We start from the raw sequence: 19132 nt of genomic DNA, 5'->3' as shown, positions 1-19132 counted from the left end.
CCGCTGGGTTGGGGGAGTGCGTACCTAATAAATACATTGTCTTATTGTTTGTTGTACTTGTATCTCACGTTTTTTCTTGCAACATATTTGAATTGCTGTAATCGTAGATATACAGAAGATGTTTGTATTTTCTCAAGAAATACAAACGAACAAGAATAAAATACATCAAATTACATTATACGTATATCACGCTCATTACCATTATATTTTAAGACATGAAAGGCATACGCATCATCCATTACCCTCCTCATTATACATTTGAATTTTTCTAGGACCAAAGTCTCTCTTTGAGCACTGGTCGGGGATTTCACGCTTTTGCCTCGACATCTGGCGCTGGTGTAACGGATGCTCTCTGTATAGCCGCCTCCTTTCTCGCGAGCTCCCTTACTTCCTCGTCGGTATGCGGGCTTAGCTTCTCCACCTTGATATTCAACTCCTCCAGGGTCCTAGCCTTGATCAACTTATACGACGGCTTGACCTTCTTCGGGTCCTCGCACACGGCTTTGACGAACTTCGCATAGCCTTCCCGGCTACGCTGCGCCGCGGGGATCTTGGGCAGGAAGCTCTCGAACACGTGGGGCATCGCTTCGTACTCCTCGAACATCACCGTCACGCCGTCACGCGTAAACTTCGACACGATATACTTAATCTCGTCTTCAAGAGCCTCCCACCCGCATGATATGTATACCGGCGGGGCGCCCTCCCAGGACTCGGTCATCTGTAAGCTGGCTAATTGGTGGAGCATGTAATCGTCGTCGAGGTAGAGGTGTTTTCGGGGCGGGTTTGCCGGCCATATGCTATCTGCTGGTGGCTGGTGCTCTTCGGAAAGTAGTCTTGGGGGAGGGAGATAGCACCATTGTAAGTTCCTGGTCAGCGAGGGTAGAGTCTGCACCATGTCTATCCACGGGGACGTGACAGCGACGCCAGCAGGCAGGGGGACTTCTCGTTCCTCGCCGAACCAGGAGATCTTGCGGTTCTGATGTCGAATCTCCATGAGCGTTCGGAGAAGGGCTAGAGCAAGGTTGCCGCCCGCACTATCACCACCGAAGACAATGTCCCCGGGAGCAACGGCTTCGTGTATCGATCCCGGGGGCGGGTAGAGAAGAGTGAAGTAAGACACTAATGCATCTAGCAGCGCAGATGGGAATGGGTCCTGCGGCGCGAGCCGATATCTAATCGAGAACGCGCGACCGCCAGTCAGCTTGGTTATCCGCTTCAGCATCGCCCTATATGTCGACGGGTCGCACAGGTAATAACCTCCGCCGTGCAAGTACAAGATGGTGGACGAGTTCTTACACTCTTTCATCATCTCGTGGTACTTCTGCTCTTCCGGGATCTCCGGCGGCTTGGAGTTTTTGGACGCGGCGGCTCTGTATCCCGTCCACTCGGCCTCGACGGGCACGAGTTCCGGTATCCTGAACGACGGCTCCGCGCCTCTCCTGCCGGGCTCGTTCAGGGTGTCGATGGCCGCCAGCAGGGCGTCTCGAATGCCTCGCTCCGGAGGGGGCTCGGAAACCACCGCGCTAACCCACAATTTCCCCTTGACGCCGGAGTCCTTCAAGCTCATGGCTTGCACCTCGGCGAGAGGCCCCTGATTCGAGGGGTCAAGCAACGCCCGTATGACCGCGATTACCACTTCGCTCTTCAGGTCACGATACCGGGAAGTCTCTGACACGCCGATGGCATGTAATATAGTGACCTTGAGAATCGTGGGAAGCTTCGACAGAATGGCCCGAAGCGATCTCATCCCTTCGCCGGAAGGCTTTTCCTCCTTCTTGTCCTTGGCGGCCATGGCGATATCTAGAAATAAGGTATGCTTAAAAACTAAATGAACTATGATGAATATGCGCTAAAAGAAGAAAAGAAGAGAGGGAAAAAGAAAAATAGCCTTCAATGGACCGTAGCCCACGCGAGAGGCAAGAACTACTTATGAATCGCTCTTCCGTGTCGTAGGAGGGGAATGAATATACGGTGACGATTATTAATTCATGTAAGACTCACTGACCGACAGACATAAATCAAATAACGTCAACAACAAAAAACAAAGAGCGACCTATATATAGGTAAGTCTATATATCTACCTTATGCAAAGCATTGTGTATAAAACGGGAATATGATAGATTCCCCCTTTTAGGTATTTGTTATCGAACCCCTGCAAAGCATGACTTGATTTGACATTATTTCATGGCTCTTATTTATGCCCATTGCCAGCGACCGGACGATAAGTGCTCCTCTACCGCTAACTTCGGATGCGAAAAGGTAAGGTAAGCCTCGGCACATACACACCACCCACACCCACACACCCTGGGAAAGCCCCAGGTGGGAGGAGCAGTGTACTTGTACACGTCTTTTTTATGGTGCGGGTACACCGACTTAGCCCGCCCACCTGATATTCTTGTCACCGCCGGGAGGCGTTTCTTGCGGAGTTTGGGTTTTAAGGCTTGAAACAAGTCTTTCCAATGGGGTAATCTACCCGTATTGTTTGCAAGATCTTAGACATAAATAGGTTAGATGGTTTCGATAAGGTGTCTAGGTGTTTGCATTTTAAGGTGGAGGACTAAAATAACATCAGCGAAAACAAAAGACGGAAACAAAATAGTTAAGAATCCTTGGTTGTTGGTGGTTGCTGGTGGTCCTATGCTATTACAATTTACCTTAATACGACATTATAGAATCAGGACCATTGATTGATTTTGATTTATCTATTTACCCCATCCTTAGACATACAAATTTATGCCCAGGGAAAGGGGGCTGGCTGGCTGGCTGCTTTACCTACTTCATCGTTGTCGAGTCGCGCGCGGCCTTCTCTTTCTCATAACGTCAAACGAGGTCCTTTCGTCTTCACTACTACTATAGAACACCTAGTTACAACCGCATAAAACCCGATGAAGAATATGCCGTTCCTGCTTTTTTGATAACTTGAAAGAAGAAAATTCCCCCGATCATAAATAAAAAAAACCGAAAAGAAAAAAATTAAGATAACGCCGGACGAGCTATGATTAGATACCTATACCTACCTAGGTACTTATGTATGTACCCTATCCTATTCTAAGATAGACAGGAAGTAGGTAAGGTAAGGAAGGTAGGTGTTTTTTATTAAGAGCTAGAGCCAGCTTCGTTCTGCGAACTACCTGCAGCCGCGCCGTCCGACTTGCTCGCGGCGAGCTGCCACGCGGGGATCGAGGCCTTGGGAGTGGCCATGCCGCTGCCGAAGGGGGAGGTCCGGGTCGAGAAGAAGTCCTGCCTAGTGCTGCTGCTCTGGGGCGAGGTCTCGTCTCGGACCGCCTGCTTCGTGTCGCCGAGATCCTTGGCTAGCGCACCTTCCACGCCCGGGCTCGAAGAACCGCTGGCGGTGGACGCTGCGTTGGTAGCGCCGGCGCTGGGCTTGAGGAAGCCGTTCGTGGTGACGGACGGCGGGGCAGGGATATTGCTGCCGCTGCTGGTGCCGCTGGAATTGCCCATCCGCTGGCTGATGAGAGATTTCAGACTCCTGACTTCGGTCGTGATCTCCTTCAGTCGGTTATCCGTGAACTCCTTGTTCGCAGCCATGGACTTGGGGATGACGCTCTTCAGGGCCTTCATCTCCTCGCGCAGTCGGTCGGTCTCGTCTTCGTGCCGTCGGCTTGCGGACTTGGTATCTCGCATGAACGTGTCCAGCTCATCCAGCACCTTGTCGAGTTTCTCGGTACGTTCTCTTTCCGAGGCCTTGAGGTCCTCTGTGTCCTTTGATAGCTGCTCGAGAGTCGAGAAAGCCTTCTCGAACTGCTCGTCTACCATCGCCTTATCCTGCTCTAATTTCTCCGGCGTCGGGGGCGAGACTAGGGGGTAGAGATAGCGCTACCGTCGAAGTTAGAATTTCGATGGATCATCTCCACGTGAGTTGGAGTTAGGGTAGTTATGCCATACCTTAGAGACAGTATATAAGCCGTAGCTGACTCCGCCCACCACGGTGGCCATGATGAACCAATCTCGCCAATCCCTCTTGGGAACCTCCGGCGGTGCTTGCCATCCGTAAGGTTGCGTCTGGTATTGTCCGTAGTATGGTTGGGGCTGCTGGACGGGAGCGGAGGGCGGTGGTGATGTCGGAGATGAAGCAGGAACAGGCGCTGTCGGCAAGCCGGCTCTCGCAAATGCGATATCGATTTCCTCCTGCGTCAAATTCTTCGATCGCAGGAATGATAACTTGTTTTCGAGGGGGGAAGAGACCACATTGGGGTCTTGCAAGACTGTTATAATGGAACATAAATTGTTAGCTTCGTTATCCGGATTCTGTCCTCTCTTCTCTTCTCCCCTTAAGCATCAATTAATTGAAGTGGTTGGCTGGCTGGCTAATACATACAGCTGACCGCAGAGGCCACAACGTCCTCGCGGATTGTCATGATTAGAAGATTCGTCGGGTTTCAAGGAATATTCATGGCAGGTGGGATGGTAACGATTAGGGAAAGGCGTCGTGCATGCGAAGCATTATTTTTTTGTAAATGGCAAAAGTTGGAATTGTCAAGTTGTCGCGTTGAGGCTGGAGAAGACAAAACATGGAACCCAATGACGAACCCCGGCTTGAGGTATCCATTAAAAATGAACCGAGGCAAGCGGCTTATGCGATAAGCAGCCTTAGCGTCTTGTATACCTATATGATTGCTCACCTGGTAACTATCACGTGCAGCTTACCTGACTTCTGACTTCTCCAACCCGCAAGAAGTACCTCTTCTCCAATAACTTAACTTTCAATTAATAATTATTTGTCTTCTTAAGGGGGGAAAAAAGAGAAAAAAAAAGACAGCAAAATTTGGAGAATATATCATGTTGTTTTGGGAGCATTATTAACTCGTCTTCTCTTCCCCTCTCACTGTCGCACGCTTCCAGCAATTCAAACAACAACTAAAAGCACAAATGAACAACGCAGTTAAAGCTCTTACAACCGAGTTTCTAAACAACGTATCTCAAGCACCAACCTGTCCTGATGATAATGAGAAAATCATAGTGCTGCCAAAGTACTGGAATTGGCTTAGTAACTTAAAAAGACTATGGGACCGACGAGAAGTCTGCTCAGGTTGTGGGTGGGATGGTAATCCTGCCCGTCTTCTTAGAGTTCCAACTCCTCAGGATCAACGGAACATAATATTTAGTCGCCCCAGTAGTTCCCAGTGCATCTGTTGCAAGATAATTAATCGTTTGGTTCAACTACAGCCAAACCTAGATCCAGATCGATGGACCGTGTCCTTGTGGATAAATCAGGACAAACCCTGTGTTATCCTGGAAGACAGTTGGTTGGAAGAAGATCAAGTTGAGTGGAACTTGTTCCTCGCAAATACTCAACAGAGAGATCTATCGGGGATACCTAAGGGCTTCCTTGTCTCTGGCAATACCGCGTCGGAAGCTGCCTGTGAGTGGGCAAAGCAGCAGTTATCCGCCTGTTGCCAAAACCACCAGCATTGCCCCACAGGAAGCAACTCGTTTCTTCCTACGCGACTCATATATATCGCTGGTACTAACGACGAGATAAGACTAGTAGATAGCTCTAGGCTACCTTCCAATTCACGTTACGTAGCTCTCAGTCACTGTTGGGGTACAAGAATACCCAAGTGTCTTACTACTAGGAACAATTTTTTAGATCAGCTAGAAAATATTCCTTGGAGTACAATCCCAAAAAGTTTTCAAGAAGCCATCTTGTTCGCACGCAAACTAGGCATAGACTACTTGTGGATTGACTCAATATGTATCATTCAACGGGACCCCGAAGACTGGTTACGAGAAGCCGGTCGAATGTTCCCTGTTTATCGGAACGCATTCTTGACTCTCGCCGCATCTCATGCCGAAGACAGCTCCAAAGGCCTGTTCTCTATCTTGGACCCCGCTGTTCAACTTCAATTAGGTGTAATCAGGCATGGTACTGAGGAATACCAATTATATGCCCAGCAGTCTTTCCCGGAGGTCACTAATTTGTACTTGAACCACCGGTCTGAACCCCTTTTCAAGCGAGGGTGGACGTTTCAAGAAAGACTAGTCTCGCCTCGAATCCTATACTTCACTAAGCACGAGTTAATATGGGAATGTTATTCTACTTCGATCTGTGAGTGCGGGTTCCACAGAGATGGGCCGTACAACCCTACAAGCTTGAAGATGTTACATGTCAACACCTTAGTAAACGATCCGTCTTTTTTACAACAATCCCCCGAACACTACAGCAAATACATGAGAAAAGCCATAGGGTTTGCCAAGAAAAGCAATTTTTCAAAAGTCGATACCGAGAAGACATGGCGCCGTATCGTTCAGTTTTACTCGGATATGCAACTTACTAACCAAACAGATAGACTTTTAGCGATCGGAGCCACCGCAGAGCAAACACAAGCCATTCGTAAAAACAAGGCATACCTTGCTGGGCTCTGGTATGAATCGCTCGAGCTTGATTTGCTATGGGCTCGTAAGCGCAAACCAAAAGCCCAACAACGTTCAGAGCGCTATATTGCCCCCACTTGGTCGTGGGCCTCGATTTCTGGTCCGGTTGCTTACGACCTCTTGTCCCCCCTTAAGGCTCATGTGCAGGTGCTAGGCACAAGCTGCGAGTACATAGACGGAAACCAGTTTGGACAAGCCGCCGGAGGGCAGTTAGTATTACGCGGAGAATCCGTCCCGTGTACTCTTTGCAAGCCTTCAGAGGACTCCCCGGAGGATTACCGCATATTACATTCCGAGCTAACGGTTGAGCTCGAGGTCAGTATAGATTGCGAGCCCTCTCCGCAGGAAGGGGAGCAATCGGCTGTGGTAATGCTGCGAATAGCCGACACCTGCGAGTTTCCAGCACCTGTTAGCCTTATCCTCAAAGAGGAAAAAGTAGTGGATGGCCAGGTGGTATATACTCGGCTAGGGCTTGCGTCGCCGCCAGGGGTCAAGATCAACGAGGAAGATAAGCGCAGGAAGCTTGCGGATTGGTTTGATAGACACAGCGAGACTCGAACATGTATTATTATTTAACACGCTGGGAGTTGCCCCGTGTCCTTGGGGACATTGTTTATGATGTTGTTAGGTTAGGCGGTTCGTCATTACCTGTGCACAACGTGTAGTATCCTACGTACTGCACAGGTATATTAGTTGATTATAGTGAAAACCATAATTCAAGCATAAAGATCACCGAAGTCGTCATCCCTTTACAGTTTTACTCTCAGATGGTAGCCGTTTTGACGCGGTTCAACTTCCTATCTCGTCCGCCTCATTTTATTCTTAGCAAAGCATCAGGCTATAGCATTAGGGTTAGCAACGACGCGTATGACCATTAAACTTTGGTTTGCCTGTCATCGTAGTTAGACATAGTACGAAACTCCTACCTGACCCGTATCTCAGCCAGCCATCGACGAGGGTGAGAACTACCCTCACGTTTATGAATAATTTAGAGCGAAGATTTTATAGTCAGGTAATATTGGAGGTAAAGGGGAGATGTAGTATAATTCGCCAAATTTACCTAGTAATATTGGTAGGTAGAAGTTGTACGTGTTATATTTTGATGTTTTGACTGAGCAACCGGCAGAGAGAAAAAAAAAACTTAGTTTCCTTAAGGGTACCTAATATAGTACATCTTGAAGCCTCATTTATACATAGGTGACGAAGCTGGCAACATGACGCGAAGACGATCAAACTTTATTCAACTAAATCCAAGCGCCTCATTCTCAAACCATATCATCGACAGGCTATAAAGTAAGGCTACACTTAACACGCAGCTAATTTACCTATTTAAAACATCCTCCTCGACCGTTTCAACAACAACAACAACAAAACCAACACGAGAAACACTCAAGTCATCAAGATTCGATTTATCCAACAATACAACAGCACCCTCCCTCAAACCACTTACAAGAGAGCAGAGGTAAGATTAGTCTGCTCTAAGCTGCCGTTGTTATCAATAAAACCTATAACAAACAACAAAGTAAGTATACAACTATAGATACTATAAATATATACTTATGGTATATAGTAAAAATGCCTCCAATCCGTTCTACCTCGGACAAGCGCAAGGAGCCATGGTCCGCCTCTCGCAGCCCGCGTCCGAATCCGGAGGACACTAGGCGTCGATATCAGGCCGATATTATTGAGGAGTTGACGCAAACCTATCGCAACGCTCCCAACGGTACCAGAATAGGACTGCACTGGAACTACGTCAAAGGGAAGAAAGTGGCCTATATAAAAGACCACTTCTCCGGTACCATTCGACCGGCGATAATGAAGGATGACATGTACAGCAACATGTCTGAGAAAGAGCTCGAATGGTTCCGCCAGCGGTACCTACGGGCGAAGGCGAAGGAGGAGGAGGAGGAGGAGGAGGCGAAGGAGAAGGCGACCGGGGGCCAGAAAGAAGACTAAGATAAAAGGGACACGTCTCCAAAGTAAGTCTATATGACGGTATAACAAATATGATCCCCAAAAGAAGTTTTAAACTGACCACCTAACTTAGTAGAAAACCCCGGAGAAACCCTAAGATTGGAAATGGGGTCAAATTGATCGATGGCTGAAGATGGTCCGAATAATGTGTGCTTTTCTGCATCTTTTCATACCAAAACCTGAACCGGGACCAGTGCACCCGAAACCACCAAAAATCATAACCCAACCGGACATTCAGAAATTAAACATAGATTGCTAACGAATTCCCGATATGTTCCGGACAAATATGCTTGCGATATAAGTCGACATCCCGTCACTGGGGCCACTCATTTGGAATAAAAATCAACAAATTCGCATACCTGTATTTAATCCAAGAAAGTAGATAGAAATATGAAGTATTTACCTTTGAGGACATTATAAAGTCTTGATCACGCATATAAATTAACGGAACATTAGGACAAATATTCATGGTGCAACAAATATATATATATGCACTAACAGATACACATACAAATCTATATAGAAAACTGTTAACGTCTATTCATGTGTATAATGTTACAGACGGCTTAGAGTGGATACCGCCAACATCACGGATCCGTACTGTCGGCCTAAAACGAGGTGCAGCTTTGCTTGAGCCGCACCTAAACCACCTTAGGTGGAGCCAAACCAAACGCAAAGGTTGAATGGAAGTCGATACCCGCGTTGTAAACCAGGTGGTCCTCGACCACGAATACCCTATGAAATCCTAAGAGTCTATGTTAGTGAAGTGCTAAGGAAAACCCTACTCTACAGACCTTGACGCCCTCTCATTCTACTACCAATGGCGAATACAAGCCCAATATTTTGTCGTCTAAGACAAGCTCGATTAACCCATCTTCCGTATGAACCTGGGATCCCTAAAGCTACTCCTGACGCCTTCTGGGCTCGCGTGATGGGAAATTCGAGCGGAGACGGCGGCAACCCCGAAGAAGAGAGCATTGTCAATCTACTGCTCACCAAGGACACTGCCACACGATGGATATTGACAATAACTACTGTAAAAAGTCAATACACTTTCAAAACGCTTGTAATGGACTACAAGAATAGCAGCGCTTACGTCCAAAGGCAAATGGACATAATATTGGAACCAGTCGACAATGCTGATGCTTACTACAACGACATCTGCATCACATCCCTAACATCCGAAGAACGTGTTCACGACCTCATACATGTTTTGATGCTTATACGATCAAAAAACATGTCCATAAGCCCCAGACCGGGTTATTAAGACGGAAACCGGAAGATACAAACGTGTGGACAGCAGGTGTTACAAATTATAAGAGGAAATAGGATGTGAAAGATAAGGAAAGGAAGAGAACGAGAAATAATAGGGGAACACACGGAAAACGACCTAAACCCGATTATTGCATATTACTACCTAAATAGGTAATGGATGTGCCTCCGGGTAATTTTTGTCTAGATTGGAAAACGACGATCGATCCCAGGTCTTCGATTACGCTGGCGCCGCTCTGGTGCCAAGTCGTGAACCCTAGTTGTTACGATCCCTACTAGCGTTCACGAGGTCCTTTATCCCACGCTCTATTTACAATGCTAATGAATAGCTAGCCTTGTTGGAGTGGTCGAGGCACCCGCTCATGTGAAACAATATGTACCTAACGCAATGGGTTGGGCACGCGCAATACTGGAAACTCCAGGGCTGTCATATGCACGAGACGAGAGATGCATCAATACGAGGTTTGCTCCGTCGCTTATATCAGAGCAAACAAACCAGCGAACGAATAAACCTCCGGGACTCGGCCCCACAACAAAGACCGGAAGAGAAGTTGGACAGGCGATCTTCCGACCGCAAAGAGGCCCCACAAATTTCCGGCGCTGAGGCTAGATGCGACGGCAGCACCAAGAACATTTAGACCAATTGAATTAATTTTGGTCGACACGAAGCCGACGGCAATGGTTGCGGGGTGCGGCTACGGGTCCCTGTGGGGGAAATAAAAGAAAATGCGAGTTTTTAATTTCGGGTTTATTTTTGGCGCGTTGGCGAGTGCACGAAATAAATGGCTCATGCTCATGGGAAATATAATTTCTAAGCGGTGGAAGGATGGGTGTAGCACGTGGACAAAGGGGGAAAAAAAGGGGAAAGGAGGTGGGAAAAAAAGAGAAAGGAGGGTGAAAGGGAAATGGGGTATGGGGAATGGGATGGGGGGAGGGGAAACGGGGAAGAGGAAGGGGAAAGAGAAAGGGAGAAGGAGGAGGAAGAGGGAAAAAGCTTTGTTCGGAAAAGGTGGGAGACAAGGGAATGAATGCATCGTCAATATCGTTGACGTATACTATGTACGGGAGGAATGGAATACGTGGCCAAGCTTCGGTCCCACGTCCTAAACATAGATAACAAGTTGATAATGCGTGCGCCCGGTAGCCGATCCTCAAACACGATGCTTACATAGTAGGTTAGGTAGAAAGGGGAAAAAAATTATATTCATCACGCGGGTGCGATTATCGTGAAGTGGCCCCTCGCACAGATCACCGAGTGTTGGTCTAGAGCTTAGGCAAACCGTGTTTGACCGCATCCCAGGGGCGGCCTCGGAGGCTCAGATGAGAAGGACCCCCATGCTGCGATGCTGCCATGTTTCCAATGCCAGGTTCCAATGTTAGGCGGCTAGGCAGGGAATGCAGGAAAAAAAAAAAGAGGTCATGCTGGTCAAGCTGTACGTGTTACGTGCTATGCGCTTTAGTTAAGATAAAGAGTTGTTCGACGAGAATAATAAAATCTGTTGAGCAATCAAACACCACTACTAAAAAGCGTTTAGGTTAGTTGGGTCTATTATTATTCTTCTTCACATGGGAGGATAAGATGGTAAAAGAAAAAGAAATAAGCAATGAGGGGCAAAAAAAAACAAAAAAAAAAAAAAAAACCGGCTCCTCTACAGTAGAAAGTAAGAAAAGTAACCAAGATTGGCAAATCTCCAGCGCCGCGCGCCCCCAGCAACTAAGAGCCGACCTACTGACCTCGTGCCCCTCTAATTATCACAGCTATGAGCTAATGGGAGCCTCTCCCTTCGCTGAGGGAATGTTCCACCAATCCCCCGAGGACGGTAGCCCGGGAAGGTGGGGCAATTGTTTTTTTGCACCTGTGTAAGACAAAAGACAAAAAAAAAAAAGAAGTGAGACACAGCTCGATAGGCTGAATTGGGCTGCGTTTCTATGAGGTCTAGGCGATTCTTAGGGCTCTACTACTGTATGTATTGCAACGTGCTGCTGCGGCGTGCCGGTACGGTGCCCGGTAGAGGTATCATCATCTCTTGTCAGCAAGTCAGCAAGTTCGACCCAGACTTGTGAATGAACAAGACGAATCAGGAACGAATCAGAGAACAAAATTCCCTTAAAACCGTCCAATAATGTTCCCCGCAATCCTTCAAAAAGACCTTCCCCACTCTCCATGAGCCTAGGTACCTAAGGTTGGGTAGTAAACTAGTAGATTATTGGCCCAACTAGATAGGCTTGGCAGAGTTGGGTAGGTACCGCGTATCTTTGTTACCCAAGCTTCGATTTCCATTTCTTCTCAATTGGACCAAAGACACGGGCTCGGCAGCTTCAACGCACCCCTGCTCCTGCATTTCTCGAATTTCCATTTGGCACTTTTTTCAAATTCGCATTGCCAAAAAAGCTTCAGCCGGTTGAGATCGGTACAAGAGAATACCTCAATACCAAGAATACATACCCAGATACCCAGATACCTCCTACCTAACCTAAGATTACCAAGAATATGTAAAGTGCGTAAAAGACGTAAGTGCGACATTTGTACGATCTACTTTGCACTTACCAAGATGATTGTCCCCTTCAGTGCCAGTGCCAGTGCCACATCCGCATCCACATCCATTTCCATTTCCACATCCTTCTGATCTTTCTCCTCTTATTATTCCTGTTATTCTTATTTCTCGTCCCTTTCTTTATCTTTCCTCTTCTCCTCTTACTCTTACTCTTACTCTTCCTCCTCCATTCCCAACCATCATTCATACCCATTGTACCCTTATATATTATCAAGTCGATTCATCCCCCGTCATAGCAACATCCATTGCCCCGTTGCGGCAAAAGATACCACCACCGGAGATACCCTTTATCAGATGAGCTTCCGTTGCTGCATATACCTCGGCGCCTATTCAGCCGATTTCGCGTTTATCTCGATCCCACTTGCTAGATACGGCTAAATAGCCTCACGCCGTCTTCCACCTTGAACGAGCTTCAACACCATTACCACTACCGCCACTACTACTAAGTAGTTCAACTGCTGTCCCGTTAGTTGCTATTCGTAACAACCATTAGAGTGCAATGGGAAACCACGAGACTACCGAAGAGCTGACCAACGGTCATGCCAACGGCTATACCATTCGCACCAATGGACATAGTAATGGTCAACGCGCCCATAGTTATCCCAACGGTACTAACGGTACCAACGGCACCAACGGCGCCAATGGAAATACTAATGGAAATACCACCACCACAACCGTAACATCGGCTACTCCCAACGGCAGCACCACGACCACCACGACCACCACCAAGGGAACTACCAACGGTAACGGTGGTCTATGGACCAGTAGGCGCGCGCTATCGGAATGGTTTATCGGTAGTATAGACCAGGGTACTACGTCTTCGCGTTTTCTCATCTTTAATCGCCACATGGACCCGGTCGCTAGTCATCAAATCGAATTTGAAAATCTTTATCCAGAATCGGGGTATTGACGTCACCCTTAGCCCCCTATTACATCAACCATGAGCTAACACCCCGTTTTGTCAACACAGGTGGCACGAACATGATGCTTTGGAGTTGCTCAGTTCCGTAGAGTCTTGTATTGAAAGGGCCATTGAACAATTCACTTTCAAGGGTTACTCCAAGTCCCAGATAAAAGCTGTAGGTATAACGAATCAGCGCGAAACCATCGTATGTTGGGATAAGAATACCGGTGAACCTTTATGCAATGCCGTCGTATGGCCCGATACCCGTACCAAAGATATCGTCCGAGACTTGAAGAATTATCCCGGCGCCCATGCGATCCCCGAAATATGCGGCCTTCCGCTCAGCACATACCCCACCAGCGTAAAGTTGGTTTGGCTACTAAAAAATAACCTGAGTGTGAGAAATGCTTACGAAGAAGGCCGCCTCGCCGTCGGCACCGTAGATAGCTGGTTGATTTACCGCCTTAATGGTAAAGAAAAAAATGTCCACGTTACCGACACCACCAACGCCAGTAGGACCATGTTCATGAACCTGCACACCCGGCAGTATGATGACAGACTACTCAACTTCTTCGGAATTGACCAGAACAAGGTTGCACTACCCACCATCGTGCCGTCGTCGGACCCGGAAGCCTTTGGTACAATCGGCAGAGGCGCCCTGGCCGGAGTGAAAATTGCAGGCTGCCTAGGTGACCAATCCAGTGCGCTCGTCGGCCAGTGCGGATTCAAAGCCGGCCAGGCCAAGAACACATACGGCACTGGATGTTTCCTGTTGTATAACGTAGGCAACAAACCGGTAATCTCCAAGTACGGCTTGCTGGCGACGGTCGCAGCCGACTTTGGCAAAGGCCGGGATCCAATTTACGCCCTGGAGGGTAGCATAGCCGTGGCCGGCTCTGGCGTAAAGTTTTTGATGAAGAATTTGGGATTTATTAGAGACTCAACCAGAGTTGGCGAATTGGCTGAGAGCGTCAAGGATAACGGCGGGGTGGTGTTCGTCACCGCCTTCAGTGGATTGTTCGCGCCGTACTGGATTGACGATGCGAAGGGTACCCTTTGTAAGTCCTCATCCACCGCCTCAATCTGTTTCTAAATGAACACGTTGCTAACCTTATCGTCCTAGTTGGAATTACCCAACACACGCAAAGAGGTCACATCGCACGTGCGACGCTGGAAGCTACATGCTTCCAGACTCGCGCGATTCTAGAGGCGATGGAGAAGGACTCGGGCCATAAGCTTACATCTCTTGCTGTCGATGGCGGCATGTCAAACTCGGACCTGACGATGCAAACCCAAGCTGATGTTACCGGAATCCGTGTGGAGCGACCGGCGATGCGTGAGACTACCGCCTTGGGCGCCGCAATTGCTGCCGGCTTAGCCGTAGAAGGCTGCTGGACTAGCTTTGAGGAGCTCGCGGAGCTCACGCGGAAAAAGCCAGGTCGCCGGGTCTTCGAGCCCAGACTCGACCGAAAGAAAGCTCAGCGCATGTACCATACCTGGGAGCGGGCTGTCGACATGAGTCGCGGATGGGTCCGGGACGACCATTCGGACGACGAGAACGAGAAGTCGAGACCGGACATCTTCAGGAAACCGACGTTGTAAAAGAAACAAATAAAAAGTTTCAGACGTCGGTCGGAGTTGGGCAGTTCCCCCTCCCCCTCTCGTTAAATAATTATAAACGGCAATGGGAAGTGTGATGAGTGGATCTTTGGGATATGATAAATCCGGTTGCTCACTAGATAACGCCTGCACGAAAGCGCTTTTTGCAGGGCGCAATGACCCTCCATTCCCTTGCATTTGGATATGCTGTTCGGGAAAAAATGCCCTGAACAAATGTTCCTGGGGCATGCATGTCATATATACCTACCTAAGGCAGGCAGGCAGGCAAAAGAAAAGGAAAAGGTTAGCTTACCTAGGTACACACCTTTTTTCTTTACTTACCTAACTATTTAAACCCCTACCTAACCTATCTTTTGTTTTTTGTGTTTTTATTTTTTGTATGTAGTAGAAAGTCGCACATGCGGGTGGTTGGATTGGGGGGGGGGGGGGGGGGGTAAGGTACCCTACCTACCTAAGGTAGGGGGGGTATACGGCGAAAAAAAGGTTTGAAGGAGGGTAGGGTCGGGTATAATTGAATGTACCAGTAATGCTGCTGCTAGCCGTACAATACATAACCCCCCTCCCCTAGGTATAATATCAAACGGATATCTTCATTTTCATCTTGCTACATACTTTTTTTTTATGATTGTTTTTCTTTCTTTTCATTTCGCTTTCTGTGGAAGTAGATGTGTAGTTGTATTTGTATCTGTATTTTATTTCTTGTAACATTGAACCGACCGACCGAGCAAGCAAAGCAAAGCAAGTCGACGTAATCGGGGACGAGAGAGGAGGGGTTTATTTATTGTGGCTCGGTGTTAATAGGTATCTTATACTATACGTACGAGCGATCGGTAAGGCGGCCGACCGCGCAGATTTATCATATTCGCTACCTTGGTAGGTACCTAAGGTAGGAGGTAGAGGTAGGTACCGTACGTAGAGTGAAACTGGGGCTGACCGAGATGTGGACACGGGACAGCGCGGGACAAGGGCGGGACAAGGCGGGATACGGCGGGAGAAGAGGGGACGAGGAATGTATATATGAACGAATATATGTACCTAGCCTAACCCAACCTAAAGTACGGGGACGCCGAATTTTTTTTTTTTTTTTGTTTTCTTTTTCTTATGAGGTGCTGGTGTAGGTATTCGTATGTGGTATGACATTGCCACATCCTATTCTATTACATCGGAATCTTTGACCTAGGACGGATGACGAGGACGATTAGCGGGGAAGGGGATGGGGAAGGGGAAACGTTCGTACGGGAAAGGAAAAAGGGGGACGGGAAGGAAATACGGATTGTGATGGACGTGCCTATGTCCGAACGCTGAAGAAGAGTACCTAACTTAGCTAGCTAAGGTAATGGTGGATGGATGGATAGATAGATAGAGGTAATCCCATCCCGTACGGACGTATTCTCGGAACAATCCCCATAGTAAATAGCATAGTATACCATTACCATACCACCTGCTCGTGGCCTCGTCACATCGACAGCTACACCACGTTACCCACTACTTGTTTCGCTACCAGCTAAACTAAACCCTTACCTGCTAACCTCTGACCGTAGTGTCCATCTATACCGGAAAATAAAAAAATAAAAAAACAATAAACAGATAAAGCAAGATCCTCAACGAACACAAGAGAATAATATATCAACACCACTCATTAGTCACCTAGTCACTCAAGCCAACTCGATCGTCCAGTCACACATATCACATCATACCCATTTACCGTCACATCACATCGCATCAAATCACATCACACAACAACACAAGCCTCGCATCTTTTTTGGTCATTATCTTCTCAATTGTTCCAGCTCGTGCTCCTGTTCCTACTCTCAAGTTGGTCCCTCTCTCACACACAGCTTATCAAACCCACCAAAGGTACACTAATCTGGTAGGCCTAGACTTCGAGAGACACAGCTTTGCCCTCGCACGAAAACGGTACGAGGTAACAACAGGTTCCCGATTGTCGATCTCCTTTTTGTCCCCTCGACCGGTTTTTTTCTTGCTCGTGCTCGACAAGTCCCCACGTATTAAGCTAAACCGCTGTAAATACCAACTGAGAATCGCAATTAATGCCCCATCGCCGTAACGTCGTGTGCTTTTGCATCCATGTCTTTTTTAATTTTCGAGTCCTACATGCTAACCTCATCCACGTCATTTCCCCTTTTTTGCCGTAGACACCTTTCCCGTGTTTAATTTTTTATATATATGCCCCGTAATGGGCCAAGGAGGTAGGCACTCGAGAAAAAAAAAGGTCGCAAGGAGCCTCGTATAGATAAAGGTCGCATGCTGTAAAGTTAGATTTCTCGTCACTTCCGGTTGGATAGGACACGACCGTGGCATAGACGACGTAAAAACTACCGCCCTCCAATTCCTCGGACCCCCCTAGATCTCGCTGGGATACCAGCAAAACTATGAAAGGTCATCTATCATGCATGACATGCTGACCAAAACGCCATCCTATTTGGAAAACGGAATCGAACAAATGTGTTGAGAAGAGAGGTGCCCGAAGCCCGAGGGCGGAACAACTAACTTATTACGAAATCATAAGAGGTTTGAAGAAAAAAGAAAGAAAAAAAGGTACCAGATATACACAGGAAGAAGTGCCGCAAAAAAAATCGAAGTGGCCGGTCGAAAAGAGAGCGAAATATCGCTGTCACAAATTACATAATAATAGACGGGTAGTCGACGTTGGCCTTGATGCTCTTGTGCGGGAGGACGCTTCCGCCATTGACGTAGATCTCGTCGCCGATGCTCACGTCGTCACCGAGGACGGTGACGTTTTCGAGGCGAGCCCACTTTCCAACGCTGCTATTCCAGCCCACAATGGTGCTCTTGATCCACGCGTGGTCCTTGACCTTGGATCCGGGGAGGAGCGTACATCGCTGTAGACGCACACCGTCGCCAATGACAACATTCTTGCCAATGACAACGTTGGGTCCGATTCGGCAGTTCTTACCAATCTTGGCGGACTCGTCAATCATGACGTTACCACCATATACGTAGCTCTCGGAAGGAGAAACTAGCAGGTGAGGCTGCTTCTTCGCAAGCGAAGAAAGATATAGGCAGGTGCCCGTTAGGAAGTCTTTGGGTTGACCCACGTCCATCCAGAAGCCCTCCAGATCGAACGAGTGTAATTGCCCATCGCGAACGATAGCGGGGAAGGTTTCTTGCTCGATCGAGGTAGGTCGGTTCTTTTCAATGCGCTGGAGCACCGAGGTGTTCAGCATGTACATGCCAGCATTGATACGGTTGCCGACGAATTCGACGGGTTTCTCGACGAATCGGTCGATCCGTGAAGGGTGGTTGGGCTTGTGTACGACGACACCATATTTGGAGGGCTCTTCGACCTTTGTGACAACAATGGTACCTTCGTCTCCGTGTGACTTGTGAAACTCGGCGAGGGCCTTGAAGGGGAAGTCGCAGGTGATGTCCGAGTTCAAGACAAAGAAGGGAGAGTCGTCCTTAGCGAGAATCTCCTCTGCAAGCTTGAGGGGACCGGCGGTGCCGAGGGGTTCGCTCTCGAGAGAGAAGTGGATCTTAACACCAAGCTTGTCTTCGTACTACAGGGGCAGTAAAGTCAGCAAGTATAAAAGAAGGCGAAGCTACATAGCGTAGTGTAGCTGCTTGGCCTGGGGCTTATGTTTATGTGTACTAACCTCCTTTAAGACTCTCTCCATAATCTCAGGGCGGTAGTTGACGGCAAGCACGACATCAGTAACCCCCACAGCAGCCAGAGCCTCGATCTGGTGTAGAATCATGGGCTTGTTGGCGAACTCTACCAAAGGCTTGGGCATGGTAAGAGTCTAAATGAGCTATTTGTTAGCCTTTCAAGTCCGAGTTTTTAAGACATTATGCATTTCTCGATTTCGACAATGCATTATAGTAGGCCAATGGACGACGTACCAAGGGCCGTAGACGTGTGCCGAAGCCACCGACGAGAATGAGGGCTGTTGAACAAGAATCATTAGCAAGATCTATCTATAAAAATAATCATGGGGGTTTTTCATGTATAGAGCCTTACCCTTCATGTTGGCGATGGAGTATGAGTATATGAGTATAATTAAATTATGATAGTTGTTATGTTCAAGCGAATGTAGACCACCTGGCCGGGCTCTTGCGCTAAGTAGGTAGGTGCTTTTTGTAATCCGAGTAGCAAAGGACTATGCTCGGAATTGAGGAATTGAAAGTTTGGGACGACGTGTCGGTGTGGTAGACGCACGGCTCCGTATTGAATTATCGGCACGGAATTGACCGAATTTGGGGCAGGGTGAAAGGTATATGCAATGCGAGTCAGTTAAAAACGGAGATAGTGAAGCTCTTGAAAGAGTGTGCGAAGTAAAGTAAGTGAATAAGACGCGGCTCGGTTAGCGGTACGAATTAAAAAAAGAATAAAAAAGAAAAAAAGAAAAAAGAGGATGACTTTGAGGAC

At 47.8% G+C, this 19132-nt stretch overlaps 7 protein-coding genes across 7 annotated transcripts; 4 read left to right on the top strand and 3 right to left on the bottom strand.

Moving 5' to 3' along the window:
* Positions 1 to 85: 85 nt before the first annotated feature.
* Positions 86 to 1859, bottom strand: F4812DRAFT_27976 (Alpha/Beta hydrolase protein). Its single transcript, XM_047930996.1, has one exon. It carries the CDS (start codon positions 1790 to 1792, stop codon positions 308 to 310), a length of 1485 nt encoding a protein of 494 aa, XP_047795143.1. The 5' UTR covers positions 1793 to 1859; the 3' UTR covers positions 86 to 307.
* A 1237-nt stretch (positions 1860 to 3096) lies between these two features.
* F4812DRAFT_454646 (peroxisomal membrane anchor protein conserved region-domain-containing protein) lies at positions 3097 to 4379 on the bottom strand (the record flags this gene model as incomplete). The annotated part of the gene is made up of 3 exons (XM_047936677.1): positions 3097 to 3837; positions 3907 to 4226; positions 4340 to 4379. 3 exons carry the CDS (start codon positions 4377 to 4379, stop codon positions 3097 to 3099), a joined length of 1101 nt encoding a protein of 366 aa, XP_047795142.1.
* A 319-nt stretch (positions 4380 to 4698) lies between these two features.
* F4812DRAFT_410401 (HET-domain-containing protein) lies at positions 4699 to 7099 on the top strand. Its single transcript, XM_047932529.1, has one exon. The coding sequence runs from the start codon at positions 4891 to 4893 to the stop codon at positions 6970 to 6972; it is 2082 nt and encodes a 693-aa protein (XP_047795141.1). The 5' UTR covers positions 4699 to 4890; the 3' UTR covers positions 6973 to 7099.
* An 872-nt stretch (positions 7100 to 7971) lies between these two features.
* Positions 7972 to 8352, top strand: F4812DRAFT_464867 (uncharacterized protein; the record flags this gene model as incomplete). The annotated part of the gene is made up of 1 exon (XM_047938384.1): positions 7972 to 8352. The coding sequence occupies one exon, from the start codon at positions 7972 to 7974 to the stop codon at positions 8350 to 8352; it is 381 nt and encodes a 126-aa protein (XP_047795140.1).
* A 480-nt stretch (positions 8353 to 8832) lies between these two features.
* On the top strand, positions 8833 to 9707 carry F4812DRAFT_27846 (uncharacterized protein). The gene has a single exon (XM_047930985.1). It carries the CDS (start codon positions 9191 to 9193, stop codon positions 9635 to 9637), a length of 447 nt encoding a protein of 148 aa, XP_047795139.1. The 5' UTR covers positions 8833 to 9190; the 3' UTR covers positions 9638 to 9707.
* A 2724-nt stretch (positions 9708 to 12431) lies between these two features.
* Positions 12432 to 15146, top strand: F4812DRAFT_27856 (glycerol kinase). Its single transcript, XM_047930987.1, has 3 exons — positions 12432 to 13100; positions 13168 to 14159; positions 14225 to 15146. Exons 1-3 carry the CDS (start codon positions 12697 to 12699, stop codon positions 14701 to 14703), a joined length of 1875 nt encoding a protein of 624 aa, XP_047795138.1. The 5' UTR covers positions 12432 to 12696; the 3' UTR covers positions 14704 to 15146.
* Positions 15147 to 17203: 2057 nt separating this feature from the next.
* Positions 17204 to 18991, bottom strand: F4812DRAFT_27777 (mannose-1-phosphate guanylyltransferase). The gene is made up of 4 exons (XM_047930978.1): positions 18725 to 18991; positions 18607 to 18650; positions 18360 to 18506; positions 17204 to 18263 (listed from the first exon to the last, which is right to left on the bottom strand). Exons 1-4 carry the CDS (start codon positions 18729 to 18731, stop codon positions 17364 to 17366), a joined length of 1098 nt encoding a protein of 365 aa, XP_047795137.1. The 5' UTR covers positions 18732 to 18991; the 3' UTR covers positions 17204 to 17363.
* Between the last annotated feature and the right edge of the window lie 141 nt (positions 18992 to 19132).

This window comes from Daldinia caldariorum (genome assembly GCF_022478825.1).
Source record: "Daldinia caldariorum strain CBS 122874 unplaced genomic scaffold F4812scaffold_1, whole genome shotgun sequence".
In the NCBI taxonomy this organism is placed as follows: domain Eukaryota; kingdom Fungi; phylum Ascomycota; class Sordariomycetes; order Xylariales; family Hypoxylaceae; genus Daldinia; species Daldinia caldariorum.
The sequence above is the reverse complement of the archived record's forward strand: the minus strand, read 5'-3'. Positions and strand labels throughout refer to the sequence as shown.

Excerpts from the sequence above, each read along its gene's own strand:
- F4812DRAFT_27976 (XM_047930996.1), bottom strand. The coding sequence starts at position 1,792 with ATGGCCGCCAAGGACAAGAAGGAGGAAAAGCCTTCCGGCGAAGGGATG.
- F4812DRAFT_410401 (XM_047932529.1), top strand. The coding sequence starts at position 4,891 with ATGAACAACGCAGTTAAAGCTCTTACAACCGAGTTTCTAAACAACGTA.
- F4812DRAFT_27846 (XM_047930985.1), top strand. The coding sequence starts at position 9,191 with ATGGCGAATACAAGCCCAATATTTTGTCGTCTAAGACAAGCTCGATTA.
- F4812DRAFT_27856 (XM_047930987.1), top strand. The coding sequence starts at position 12,697 with ATGGGAAACCACGAGACTACCGAAGAGCTGACCAACGGTCATGCCAAC. Across the intron at positions 13,101-13,167 it reads AATCTTTATCCAGAATCGGG|GTGGCACGAACATGATGCTT; the intron begins GTATTGACGTCA and ends TTGTCAACACAG. Across the intron at positions 14,160-14,224 it reads CGATGCGAAGGGTACCCTTT|TTGGAATTACCCAACACACG; the intron begins GTAAGTCCTCAT and ends TTATCGTCCTAG.
- F4812DRAFT_27777 (XM_047930978.1), bottom strand. Across the intron at positions 18,507-18,606 it reads GCACACGTCTACGGCCCTTG|ACTCTTACCATGCCCAAGCC; the intron begins GTACGTCGTCCA and ends TAGCTCATTTAG. Across the intron at positions 18,264-18,359 it reads TGGAGAGAGTCTTAAAGGAG|TACGAAGACAAGCTTGGTGT; the intron begins GTTAGTACACAT and ends CTGCCCCTGTAG.